Source organism: Emys orbicularis, chromosome 6, assembly GCF_028017835.1.
Source record: "Emys orbicularis isolate rEmyOrb1 chromosome 6, rEmyOrb1.hap1, whole genome shotgun sequence".
Classification (NCBI taxonomy): Eukaryota; Metazoa; Chordata; order Testudines; family Emydidae; genus Emys; species Emys orbicularis.
This window is the reverse complement of record NC_088688.1, coordinates 45,849,409-45,863,207: the sequence shown is the minus strand read 5'-3', so window position 1 is coordinate 45,863,207 and position 13,799 is coordinate 45,849,409. Positions and strand designations below refer to the sequence as shown.

The 13,799-nt window shown below is 41.8% G+C and overlaps 1 protein-coding gene across 1 annotated transcript in view; it reads left to right on the top strand.

Annotated features, from left to right (window-relative positions):
• The window catches only part of PDE8B (phosphodiesterase 8B), a 143,857-nt gene that overhangs the window by 98,761 nt on the left and 31,297 nt on the right, over nucleotides 1-13,799 (top strand). Inside the window, exons 7-10 of the mRNA XM_065406099.1 lie at nucleotides 5,095-5,173; nucleotides 6,594-6,734; nucleotides 10,760-10,848; nucleotides 11,681-11,741. Coding sequence (XP_065262171.1) covers nucleotides 5,095-5,173; nucleotides 6,594-6,734; nucleotides 10,760-10,848; nucleotides 11,681-11,741 — 370 coding nt within the window. The remainder of the gene's footprint in view (nucleotides 1-5,094; nucleotides 5,174-6,593; nucleotides 6,735-10,759; nucleotides 10,849-11,680; nucleotides 11,742-13,799) is intronic.

Genomic DNA, 13,799 nt, shown 5'->3' with positions numbered 1-13,799 from the left:
TGTTGATGTTGTGGAACGGTGATTCTGGGCCCGGGAAACAAGCACGGACTGGTGGGACCGCATAGTGCTGCAGGTCTGGGATGAATCACAGTGGCTGCGAAACTTTCGCATGCGGAAGGGGACTTTCCTGGAACTTTGTGAGTTGCTGTCCCCTGCCCCGAAGCGCAAGGACACCCGGATGCGAGCAGCCCTGACTGTCCAGAAGCGAGTGGCCATAGCCCTCTGGAAGCTTGCAACACCAGACAGCTACCGGTCAGTCGCGAACCACTTTGGCGTGGGCAAATCTACCGTGGGGGTTGTTGTGATGCAAGTAGCCAATGCAATCGTTGAGCTACTGCTCTCAAAGGTAGTGACCCTGGGAAACGTAGAGGTCATCATAGATGGCTTCGCCGCGATGGGATTCCCAAACTGCGGTGGGGCTATAGATGGAACTCACATCCCTATCCTGGGACTGGACCACCAGGCCAGCCAGTACATTAACCGAAAGGGCTACTTTTCAATGGTGCTACAAGCACTGGTGAACCATAGGGGACGTTTTACAAACATCAACGTCGGATGGCCAGGCAAGGTTCATGACGCTCGTGTTTTCAGGAACTCTGGTCTGTTTAGACGGCTGCAGGAAGGTATTTACTTCCCAGACCACAAAATAACTGTTGGATGTGGAGATGCCTATAGTGATCCTCGGGGACCCAGCCTACCCGCTAATGCCCTGGCTCATGAAGCCCTATACAGGCGCCCTGGACAGTGAAAAAGAACTCTTCAACTACCGGCTGAGCAAATGCAGAATGGTGGTGGAGTGTGCTTTTGGACGTCTCAAGGGGAGATGGAGAACCTTACTGACTCGCTCTGATCTCAGCGAAACCAATATCCCCATTGTTATTGCAGCTTGCTGTGTGCTCCACAATCTCTGTGAGAGCAAGGGGGAGACCTTTATGGCAGGGTGGGAGGTTGAGGCAAATAGCCTGCCTGCTGATTACGCCCAGCCAGACAGCCGTGCGATTAGAAGAGCCCAGCAGGACGCGCTGTGCATCCGGGAGGCTTTGAAAGCTAGGTTCCTGAGTGAGCAGGGTAACCTGTGACTATTAAGTTTGTTTACAGAGAAGCTGAACCTGCCCCCCTTTCTTTACCCGGTTAATGTTCACTATCCTCTCCAGTTACATACCCCGTTCCCCCCCTTCCAATACACGTTTAAAAATAAAATCACTTGAAATTTGTTAATGAACACCGTTTTCTTTATTACTGTTTTCGCGGTAAAGTGTTGAACCTGGGATGCAGACTGTGGTGGGGAGCGGGTGTAGTGTAGTGATGCAGAGGACGCTTCTAAACTCGAGGAATGACAGGCTCCGCACTGGTGGACTGGTTGTTTCAACGGAGCCTGCCACCGTTCCTGTTCGGGACTCTGTGTGTGGGGGCTATGTGACTTTGTGGCAGGGGGAGGATGGTTACAGATCCCCTGCTGCGTGGCTCTGTGATCCAGGATAAGGACCGCTGCATAAGATCTCTAACCGCCCTCCCCCGCCACAAAGTCACATAGCCCCCACCCCCTACAGAACACGAAAACCACCTCCCAGACTGACCAGGGTAACTAGTGACTGCAATGTGTGTGTGCCCTGCTGCTGAACCTGCCCCTGCGTCTGTACCCTGGTAAAGGTGACTGTCCTGTCCAATTACCAACCCCCTTCCCCCCCTTCAAACAGACTCTCCTCTACAAGAACATGATGGAAACAGTAATTAACAGAAACGTATTTTTTATTAGCAACTACACATGAAACTGGGGGATGAAACTGGGACGGGGGCTTGGGTGAGGCGGGAAGGAAAGGACTTATCAAATTTTGGGGAATGAGAGCCTTCTGGTACTTGAGCAGTCTGCAGGGGTGGAGTGAGAGTTTTCACGGACTCTGACGCCCCTCCTTCTTGGGACTTTGGGTGAGGGGGGTATGGGACTTTGTGGCGGGGGAGGGCGGTTAGAGAGAGACTGCAGCGGGGCTCTGTCCTCCTGCCTCCGGTCCTGCAGAACATCCACAAGGCGCCGGAGCGTGTCCGTTTGCTCCCTCATTAGTCCAAGCAGCATTTGAGTCGCCTGCTGGTCTTCCTGCCGCCACCTCTCCTCCCGTTCAATGTGTGATCGGTGGATTTGGGACAAGTTCTCCCTCCACTGGGTCTGCTGGGCTGCCTGGGCTCGGGAGCAGACCATAAGTTCCAAGAACATGTCCTCCCGTGTCCTCTTCTTCCTACGCCTGATCTGCGCTAGCCTCTGGGAGTGTGATGCCAGGGTAGGTCGGGAGACAGTCGCAGCTGTGGGATGGGAAAAAGGGAGTGAATTCCTCAGAAAGATAAATTTTTTGGTGAACAAAGAATATAGTCTTTCTCTGTGAACAAGACCATGCACAGCACCTATCACATGCGCACTCAGGACAAGGTCGAATTTTCGGCCTTCGCATTCAGTGCCTGGGGTCTTGCAGTGCAGATCAGACAAGCGCGGCAGGACAGCGGAATTTGGGTAGCAGGCCGACATGGTAAGCCGTAGACTTGTGGCAAAGTAATCATGACAAACCCATTGTTAATATTGTTAATATTCCTGTTCTGTTAAAAATAAATGTTTACATGTTTAAAACACTTACCGACTGATCCTTCCCCTGATTCTGTGTCCGGGTTAACGCCTGGGGACGGTTGGTAGGGGATCTCTGTAAGGGTGATGAAGAGATCCTGGCTGTCGGGGAAATCAGCGTTGTAAGCGCTGTCGACAGCCTTGTCCTCCTCATCTCCTTCCTCATCTTCCCCGTCCGCTAACATGTCCGAGGAACCGGCCGTCGACAATATCCCATCCTCAGAGTCCACGGTCAGTGGTGGGGTAGTGGTGGCGGCCGCATCTAGGATGGAGTGCAGTGCCTCGTAGAAACGGGATGTCTGGGGCTGGGATCCGGAGCGTCCGTTTGCCTCTTTGGTCTTCTGGTAGCCTTGTCTCAGCTCCTTGATTTTCACGCGGCACTGCATTGCATCCCGGCTGTATCCTCTCTCTGCCATGGCTTTTGAGATCTTCTCGTAGATCTTTGCATTCCATTTTTTAGATCGCAGCTCGGAAAGCACGGACTCATTGCCCCACACAGCGATCAGATCCAAGACTTCCCGATCAGTCCATGCTGGGGCCCTCTTTCTATTCTGAGATTGCATGGCAATCTCTGCTGGAGAGCTCTGCATCGTTGCCAGTGCTGCTGAGCTCGCCACGATGTCCAAACAAGAAATGAGATTCAAACTGCCCAGACAGGAAAAGGAATTCAAATTTTCCCGGGGCTTTTCCTGTGTGGCTGGTCAGAGCATCCGAGCTCGGACTGCTGTCCAGAGCGTCAACACAGTGGTGCACTGTGGGATAGCTCCCGGAGCTATTACCGTCGATTTCCATCCACACCTAGCCTAATTTGACATGGCCGTGTCGAATTTAGCGCTACTCCCCTCGTTGGGGAGGAGTACAGAAGTCGAATTTAAGAGACCTCTATGTCGAACTAAATAGCTTCGTTGTGTGGACGGGTGCAGAGTTAATTCGATGTAACGCTGCTAAATTCGACATAAACTCCTAGTGTAGACTAGGCCTTATAAACTTAACATCTGTTTTAACCATGCTAACACACAGATGAGCCAGACTGGTTTCCAGTTAATCATTTGTCAGTTTTCAGTGAGGCCTAGGGGCCTTGGCATGAGCTGGCACCAGGTCTGCCAGCATCACAGTTTGATGGTGTTTATGTTCACTTGACTTTTCTCTTCACTCCAAATGCTTTTCATCACACTCATTTCATGGGACTGTTTGTTTCTGGTAAACAAAGAGCAATTTTTGCTTGGTATAGCAATATGTCTTGAACAAACATTTGTAGGCTTACTGGTGTTTTTTGGAACGTTGACAGCTGAAATGAAAACTGAGATATTTCAGGTGTCCTGAAATAAGCTCCTAGGACCCATGGGAAGCCGTATGAAAGTCTAAGACTGGACATATGATCACTGTAAGGGAGGGAGAGTATTGTCTTCCTAGCTTGGACCCTCTCCACACAAAAGAACTTGGCAGGTTCTGCTGCCATTGAATCCTTCCAAAGGACCCAGGATTTGGCCCATTGACTTCAGCAGGAGTTACATACAAATCAAAGAAAAATTTTGAATTTCTGGTTTGAGCCCCTATTAAAGTTACTGAAACCAAATATTTTGGTCTGAATAATAACATGGGAGCAATTAAAACATTCCAATTTGTTTTCTTGCAGGGAGACTTACTTCATGTCTCTTTTAGCTACTAGTAGATCAGCAAGGGGGCCCCCCAACACTTCAAACTAAATTAGCTGTATTATGTGATACAAAAAAAAACATACATAATGAAGCTGTTTTGGTTGCTAGGGCATCCTTTATAAAGTGGTGATCAATTCGGGAGAGACTCTTGTTGGGTTCCCTTGGCAATTTGTGTATTGTTCGCAAGATACGCATGCCTGAAAACTGAAATGTTGCTTTTTTAACCTTGGCCCTGACTAAACTATAATCTAAAGCACTACAGTTTTTGTTTTTGCATACTTAATGTTGTAATGAATGTAACTAATATCTGCCATATAAAAGATTGTCAGCTCAACAGAAATGCTGAGTATCTTCTGCATGTGTTAAGCCACTGAAATGGCTTCATGCTTTCAACTTGTTCTGAAACACTGAACAGAAATTTGTCCAGCCTTTTATTAGCAGTGCCACAGGCCTTCTGTAGAGACCCAAACTGGAAGGCAGACTTCTTTATAAAATTTCACATCCACTGTTTCCCCAATAATACACACCCCCCCCATACACACTCTGGTTGTTCAGTTTAAAGTGTGCTCAGAAAAGAGAACTTGCTATTAAGAAGAGGTAGTACCCATGGTAACTTTTATATTGTGAATAACAATAAAAACACTTGAATGTCAGAAATGTTGGAAAACTGAATTTTCAGTTATTATAATAGAGATGATTACATAGTTTTGTCAAAACAGATTTTGTACATGAATCACCCACTGATAAATACAGCGTAATTGCATACTATAGTTACCAGTGACAATTGTAATATTGGTAAAACTAATGTGATTCATTTGCTAATTGCAGGGCTTGTAATTCAGTGTTTACAGCACTAGAACATTGTCATGAAGCTATAGAAATAACCAGTGAAGATCATGTTATTCAGGTATGGAAAATCTGTCTCCTTTATTCCTTATGCTTTGCTGTATTTTCATGTTTTGATTTCATTGCCTGTTGGAAAGCTTTAATAAATGAAAGCAAATATGATGATCTACTTGTTTCTTTGCATATTACTATTTGCTGTATATGTAAAGTCTTTCCTTCATTGAGCTATCAGAAATATGATTTAAAAGCTGTCCCCAATATTTTGCATTATGACTTCTTAATACAAAGCCAGAAAAATTGATTGTGAAAAATCCTAATAAAGTAATACATTTACAGCATAGTACATAACAGAGTACATAACATATAGTACATAATGTATAGTACATAACAGAGTAAGATGGCCTTGACAGGCAAGTATTTATATAATTTTTATTTCATTGTTCTTTTGCCCCTCTCCTCTCCCTAATTTGAGAACTTTTTTGTAATTTTTGTCACTTCCATGATACTTGGCATCAAAAGCATGAGGATGGACACCCCACTACATGAGAGTGTGGTTATGGCCTCATACAGACTATCTCTGATGTGCAGGATGAATAGCAAGGCCATTTCCCCCCACTATTTCTCCCTTTCACTGTCTTTCCTCATGATTCCTTGATGCTTGTTATTTCTGTTAGCATGGCTAACAGTGGAAATCAAAATGGGACACTTTGTAATGTGATGTAATACAAGTTCCAGAAAATGGACAACATTTACAGCAGTTGTGCAATACATAATTTGACTGGTAGCATCAGAATTCAAATTGCTGTTTTCACAGGACATACTTTAGGCCTTCAGCTACAGATCCATTAACGCTGAGCAAATATGGCAATAGTTGAGGATATTCTTTGGAATGAAAATCCTGTCTTTGCTTTAGCAGTACAGCACTTGCAAGCCTTTTTATTTGTTTGATGCAAACTTTTGTGAGTAAGTTTGATTGTTTAAGAATCTTGTGTCTTTAATACCCACGGACACTTATTTGTAGGGGTTTTTAAAAAAAAAAATCAGTTAATGGATAATTGGCAGAGAAAATGACTAAATTATTTGCTATGAATAACTCACCCAGCTCTAATTCTGGCATATTGAATAATAAGATATGTTGGTTTGTTTTTGGTTTTTAATTAAAGAACTTTGGACAAATTCTGCATTAATTTGCAGTCCCTTGTCTTATTTCTGCTTCTTCACATGTTACACACGAATTAGGGCCCATTCAAAACCCTATTGACTTCAGCAGGAGCAAGGTCAGGCCCATCAGCAAGTTCATTGGTTTCGTAAGAGGAATAGTCTGGGCCATACTATGTGCATTCTTATAGCAAAAATTTATTGGTATAATGTACAGTAGGGCATTTTACTTGGTATCACAGAACATTTTTATATTTAGGTTTGAGTACAGCTTTTCTCTAAGTACTTGCTGGACTAAAATTTAAGGACCTCTATTTTGACAGTATGTTAACCCAGCCTTTGAACGGATGATGGGCTATCACAAGGGAGAGCTTATGGGAAAGGAGCTTACTGAGCTACCAAAAAGTGATAAAAACCGTGCAGACCTTTTAGACACTATCAATATGTGTATCAAAAAAGGAAAGGTAGGTAAATAATGATAAAATTACACAAAATATTCTATTTCTATGCTGCCATGTTATGTTCTTCTGGACTGAAAATGTGACATGTCCCAGTTCTTCTGATAAATCATGTATGTGGGGCCAGACCTTGGTCCCTGCTCTACAAAGGAACTGGCAAACCTGAGAATCTAGTCCTCTGGGGAATCCTCTGGTGGCACAGCGCCACTGCTTCAATGACACCCACCTCTGAGTCCCCTTTACAAAGGGAATCCCTGTGCTCTGATGAGGCCCATCTACCCTAATTGCCCTGTGGGCAGCCAGCACAAAGTGGAGCAGCCTAGAGGCTGCTCTACTTTATGCCAGGGGCTGGACTGCTAGTCTGCTGCCCCAAGATTGGGAGGCCAGGGGATGATAAATGTGGCTTAATGATGCCTTTTGACCTTCTCCTCTCCCTGCTCCAAGCTGCACCAAACACAACGCAGGGACAGCCCAGGATCTGGGATTACTCTTTAGTGTACCATTTAAAGTTCTTGTCTGTCTGGCCATGAAAATGGCATTTCCTACTAGATCGTTCCCAGTGTGCCATATTCCAATAGAGAGCTCATCTACAGATGCCAAAAGTGACTTCTGTTGTTCAGTTTTGGGCTATCCAGAGGCAACCAGCAAAGCTTACAGACCTTGTTGATTTCTTATTGTGGAGACGTCACTTTTGACCCAAACTGCACACATTGAAGTCAATAGGTGTTGTTATCTTCACTTAAATGGGAGAGATTCAGATCCACCCATAGCCCTAACCCCATGATTCCCTCCATGCACAGACCCACCCCCAAACACTAGCCTGTGACTTCCAGAGTCTGCTCCTAGAGATACCAGAGAGCAGTGCTTGGTGGAGACCTTAACAGCCAATGATCTGCAGGGAGGATGAGGATAAACAGCAGGATTGGGAAGGGTCAGGATTTCCTAATGAGTGAGCCTGTCTCACCATTCAGGACTGGTAAAGGGAGTATGGGATCAGCACAGCAAGGACTTAGGGAGGCAGACCAGACAGCTTCTGAGAACAGAAGCTAGCTGGCAAATCTGACTGCTTTCAATACTGCCAACCTCAGATAGTCAAAAACCATGAGACTGGCTTAAAAAACCATGAGATTTTTAAAATACTAATTGTTTGGGGGGGGGGAGGGTATTTTCCTTCTGTTTTTTGAGACTTTTTGGTCACATTTTCCAGTCCTTCTCTACAACCATGAAGGCTAGAAGCTTTTAAATTAAAGCTGAGATTCTCATGTAATCACATGACCCTATCTTTAAGAAAAACAGAAGACTTATGATCAATCATGAGAGTTAGCAACACTGCTGGCCTGTTGACTTTTCTTCGTTGGGCTAAAGTGGGTTATGATGAATAAGGAGAATAAGTCTGTTTAAAAGTTTAAATCCACCTTAGCCCTGAGATACTGTTACTGTCGGTGCTTGTGTGAAATCTGGAATCTCTGGTCACTCTTTTTTTAGGTAGAGGGATCTTAAAAATAATGAGGCTCCTGAGGGTGGAAAGTGAAGGGAATTTCAAAGTGAAATAACTTTTTAAAATGTTCCTACTGGTGTTAGTTATTTAAAAAATATTGTGTTAAATTGTTTTCTGGAGACTTATTGTGTTAAATTTAAGAGCATAATTCAATCATTAGTATGAAACAGAGGGATTTTCATCCTGCTTTAAATTCCAATCTAGAGCTAGTTGAAAAAATTTAACTTTTTCCAACAGGAAAAGGGACTCCCCTGCCCCCCCATAAGTATCATGAAAAATTCATTCTGGGTTTGCTTTTGTTTGTTTACCCAGTATAGAGCTGGCTGAAAAACCTTCCAGTTTTGAAAGGTGTTTAGTTTTTAGTTTTTGTTTTTCTTTCTTTTTTTTGCGGGGGGAGGGAGGGTGTTGGAGTCCTTTTTTCATTACACATTTTTTCACTTTTTTTGACCAGCTTGATTTTTATCTTCTTATGACCTTAATTATGGAGCTGTTAGGGCATATCCATAATGTAAAATTAATGTTAAAAAAAAAAAAGTCTGTAAAATATGCAGTAAAGCATGTCACTAACAAATTCTGCCCCTTCCCTGTGCTGATCTGAAAGGCCCTAGGTACATACAGTGGAAACAGGATAGAGGTGGAGCAGGATGCTGCCTGCTGGAGGTCAGTAGAGGGAAACACAGTAGGTACCGCTAAGAGAAATTGTAGGAATTATATATAAACTCCTTTTCAAAAGAAATGCATGGCTAACTTTCACACCACAATTATTTCTGTAAAATATGTGTCAAACATGGTGCTCTGAAAGGTTCTCCACTGATTATGATTTAAAAAATAATCATGGGTATATTATAGGTCTGTCAAGCAATCAAAAAAATTAATCACACCGTTAAACATTAATAGAATACCATTTATTTAAATATGTTTGGATGTTTTCTACATTTTCAAATATATTGATTTCAGTTACAACACAGAATACAAAGTGTACAGTGCTCACTTTATATTTATTTTTGATTACAAGTATTGGCACTGTAAAAAAACAAAAGAAATAGTATTTTTCAATTCACCTAATACAAGTACTGTAGTGCAATCTCTTTATCATGAAAGTTGAACTTACAAATGTAGAATTTTGTACAAAAAAAACCTGCCTTCAAAAACAAAACAATGTAAAACTTGAGCCTACAAGTCCACTCAGTCCTATGTCTTGTTCAGCCAATTGCTAAGACAAACAAGTTTGTTTGCATTTACAGGAGATAATGCTGCCCATTTCTTATTTAAAATGTCACCTGAAAGTGAGAACAGGCATTTGCATGGCACTTTTGTAGCCGGCGTCGCAAGATATTTACATGCCAGATGCACTAAAGATTTATATGTCGCTTCATGCTTCAACCACCATTCCAGGGGACATGCGTCCATGCTGATGGCAGGTTCTGCTCGATAACGATCCAAAGCAGTGCAGACTGACACATGTTCATTTTCATTATCTGAGTCAGATGCCACCAGCAGAAGGTTGATTTTCTTTTTTGGTGGTTCGGGTTCTGTAGTTTCCGTGTCAGAGTGTTGCTCTTTTAAGACTTCTGAAAGCATGCTCCACACCTCATCCCTCTCAGATTTTGGAAGGCACTTCATATTCTTAAACCTTGGGTCAAGTACTGTAGCTATTTGTAGAAATCTCACATTGGTACCTTCTTTGCATTTTGTCAAATCTGCACTTGAAGTGTTCTTAAAATGAACACATGCCTTGGGTCATCATCCGAGACTGCTATAACATGAAATATACGGGAGAATGCAGATAAAAACAGAGCAGGGGACATACAATTCTCCCCCAACAAGGTCAGTCACAAATTTAATTAATGCATTATTTTTTTAACCAGCGTCATCAGCATGGAAGCGCGTCCTCCGGAATGGTGGCCAAAGCATGAAGGGGCATATCTGGCACGTAAATACCTTGCAATGGCGGCTACAAAAGTGCCATACAAATGCCCGTTCTCACTTTCTGGTGACATTGTAAATAAGAAGAGGGCAGCATTCTCTCCAGTAAATGCAAACAAACTTTGTTTGTCTTAGCGATTGACTGAACAAGAAGTAGGACTGAGTGGACTTGTAGGTTCTAAAGTTTTACATTGTTTTGTTTTTGAGTGCAGTTATGTAACAAAAAAAAATCTACATTTGTAAGCTGCGCTTTCACGACAAAGATTGCACGACAGTACTTGTATGAGGTGAATTGAAAAATACTATTTCTTTTGTTTATCATTTTTACAGTGCAAATATTTGTAATCAAAAATAATATACACTTTGATTTCAATTACAACACAGAATATAATATACATGAAAATGTAGAAAAACATCCAAAAATATTTAACAAATTTCAATTGGTATTTTACTGTTTAACAGTGTGATTAAAACTGTGATTAATCGCGATAAATTTTGTTGAGTTAATCGCGTGAGTTAACTGCAATTAATCGACAACCCTAGTATATTATTTAATTAAATGTGACCTGGAATATCCTTGAAAGCTGTTTTCATTACATTGATTTAGGAATGGCAAGGGGTTTACTATGCAAGAAGAAAATCAGGAGACAGTATCCAACAACATGTGAGGATAACACCTGTGATTGGTCAGGGAGGGTAAGTTACCCAAAAGGTACACTTTATTTTGTGTGGTGTGTTAACCAAACTATTTTATATCCCCAGCGAGCTTGGTATGGAAACCCCAATGTGCTCAGTAATAGAGTGACATAGATAAATGTACAGTAAGCTATTGCTTATTCTTTGTGTTCTGCCTAGGGAATCAATAACAAATTATCAAAGCTGAACAATCAAGGGTGAAATTCTGTGATGTACATCCATTGCAGCCCCACTGAAGTCCATGCAATTGCTCGTTGTGTACGTCAGCGCAGATTGTCGCCCAAAGAATTGCATGTAAAACTAGGGGGGAGGGGGAAGAGGAGAAATAGCAATTATATTGAAGTGTAACAACGTCACTAATACAGAAAACTGCCAAATGTGTCAAACGTATCAAAAATCCAATGTTTAGGTGAACACTACATGAAAAGAATAAAAACAACTTTTAAAATTACCTTCTCCAAAATCCAGAGTGTGAACAATTCATGGGGATCATTAGTCTGAGTAAAGGCTTCCTATTCCTCTCATCATGGGTACACATGCTTGCATGTACACACAATTGCAGCGTATTATGCACAGGGTCACATTCTTCCTTCAGATGTGCATATGCTCCTACCACAGGAGTTAATGACATGAGTATCCAAGGGCAGAACTTGGCTGTGAAATATAACGAATGCTCTTCACCTGGTAATACGTTTATGCTTTTGGTTTTCATATATGGTCACTAAGGTCTCTGCTTTAGACAGCAGGGCCAATAGTGTGCTAATTGAATCATGTCATTTTGCTTCTGTCTTAACCATTCAATTGAATAACAATCAATTATTTGTGTTGTTAGAAAAATTAGACATTTTGTGTCCATCAAGAAGCTGTGTTGTACCAATGAAAACAATAAACAGGTACTGTATTTCCTTTGTAATGTGTAATATGTCTGTGTTATCAGGCCTTTTCATTAACCTTTTGCCACTTTTCTCTTTACAACTGGTATATTAGACAACTTCTAAAACAAAAAGATAAAGTCAGATACTCTTAAAAAACGTTGAAGGCAGTGTACCCTTATTTGAACAAAATCCTGTGCGGTTCATTTTTGTTTTTCTGTAGTCTTCAGTCTCTCTGTTCATTGACCTGATCGACACAAGTCAGTTAAAATATGCAGAAAAGTGTAGATATAAAACCACCTTGTATATAAAACCTTGGATCTAAAACTGAATTAACATTGAGCATATTCTAGGCAGAGCTGGCAGCAGCATCTATTATGAAGGTTTTGATTTCTGATATTTGAATAGTTATTTGCAAACAAAGCCCACCTCAGCCTTCAAGCTAATTATCATGGGCAGACCCTGACACCCCTTTACATCTCCCTTGACATGTTACTTCCGGGGGCTCTACAAGGCTGATGGGGTCTGCCCTTGAGGTTTGAGGATCAAGGCCTAAAAGAAAGCATAACCCATGGAGGCTTAAAGGCCCTACGAAAAAAACAAGCTAAGGCCATTATGTTCAAGTGAAGTTAGATAAAGCTTGCTTTGATCAATAGAAAAATCTTTTCTTACAGAACTGTGGTTCTGTAAGAGCTAGTCTTTAGAATTCACAACTAAGAACCTCTCTTGTTTGTACCAGGATATTAAGCACTGTTCGATACTGAAGGAAATGTCAAAAGGAGTTTTTATTTAGATTGCAGGCTCATTGGGGCTGGGAATGTGTCCTTAGGTAGGGCCACAATTCAACCGCTCTTTATAAAGTAGACTATTTTGTAATAAGTTGAGAGGAATGATTTTGTTCAATGGATTCAGACATTGCAGATTTGCACCCTCTGGTGGCAAAGATAGGTTCAAACAAAGGGAAGGCAAGATCCAGTGTACGCTGTTACAAGCATAACCTGAATTTTTGTGCCAACTTCTGTGTTTGTTCAGCATTAGTATGGTAGACTGGAAATTCATTTGTAGCCTCAAGAAAATTAAAATTGAATCTTTTTTATAGAATTAAATGGAAGTAAAAAATACAATTATTACAATGTCTCCTGTGTTGTTTAATTAAATATTAAATTAAAATATTGTTTCTGCCCCTACACTTTTAATTTTCAATATGGTGCAGGATTTTCTATTGAAAATACATCAGTATGTTGTAAAAGTAGTCAAGGGGATAGCTGAAGGCTGGATGTGGGGTAGTTGGGGGGTTTGGCATCCAGGAAAGTATGAGAAGGCAGTTTTGGGATTGTGGCTTTAGAATTTTAGGAGATGTTTCTGTCAAACTGATCAGGAGTGAAATAATTAACAAGTGGCTTGTATACATTAGGGATTTTTGGCACCGGTCAGCAATCCCTAGGTAGATGGGCTGCACGGGTGTAAAGTGACTCTTTCCCAAAGTGTAAAGTGGGTGTATCCTTAATGTTGACAAGCCTAATGTTGACATTTAAATTGTTTGGTTTTGGAACTAACACCCCATTGAGATACATGGGGCCATACATACTTCCCAGAGCTAGTTTTCACACTATTGTGCAGATTCAGGAGGATAACACTGCTCGTTTATTTCATTTGGTGTTTGACAGCTTCTTTGATGTGTGATTAATACAGTATTCAAGTTCACAAAATAAGATACCGCTCACTGTGCAGATATTCCCTGTCTGATCATGTGTTGCCTGGTTCTCCAGGGAGCTTCAATATATCCATGGTCTCTGCTAAGCTCCTTGGGCTTGGCTCCTTTTCGATTGGGATCCAAACACTGGTCACAATTGGCATCAAAACAAGACCTCACTCACAGAAAATGGTGCAGACCTGTGACCCACCCTCTCCTTTTTCACATGAGGAATGAAATAGTTAACAATGTTGACATTTAAATTTTCAGTGGGCACATGAATAAATGCTGAGATTGATAGACTTTAAAGCCAGACGGTACATTGTGATCATCTGGTCTGACCTCCTGTATAACACAGGCCATAAAACTTCTCTGAATTAATTCCT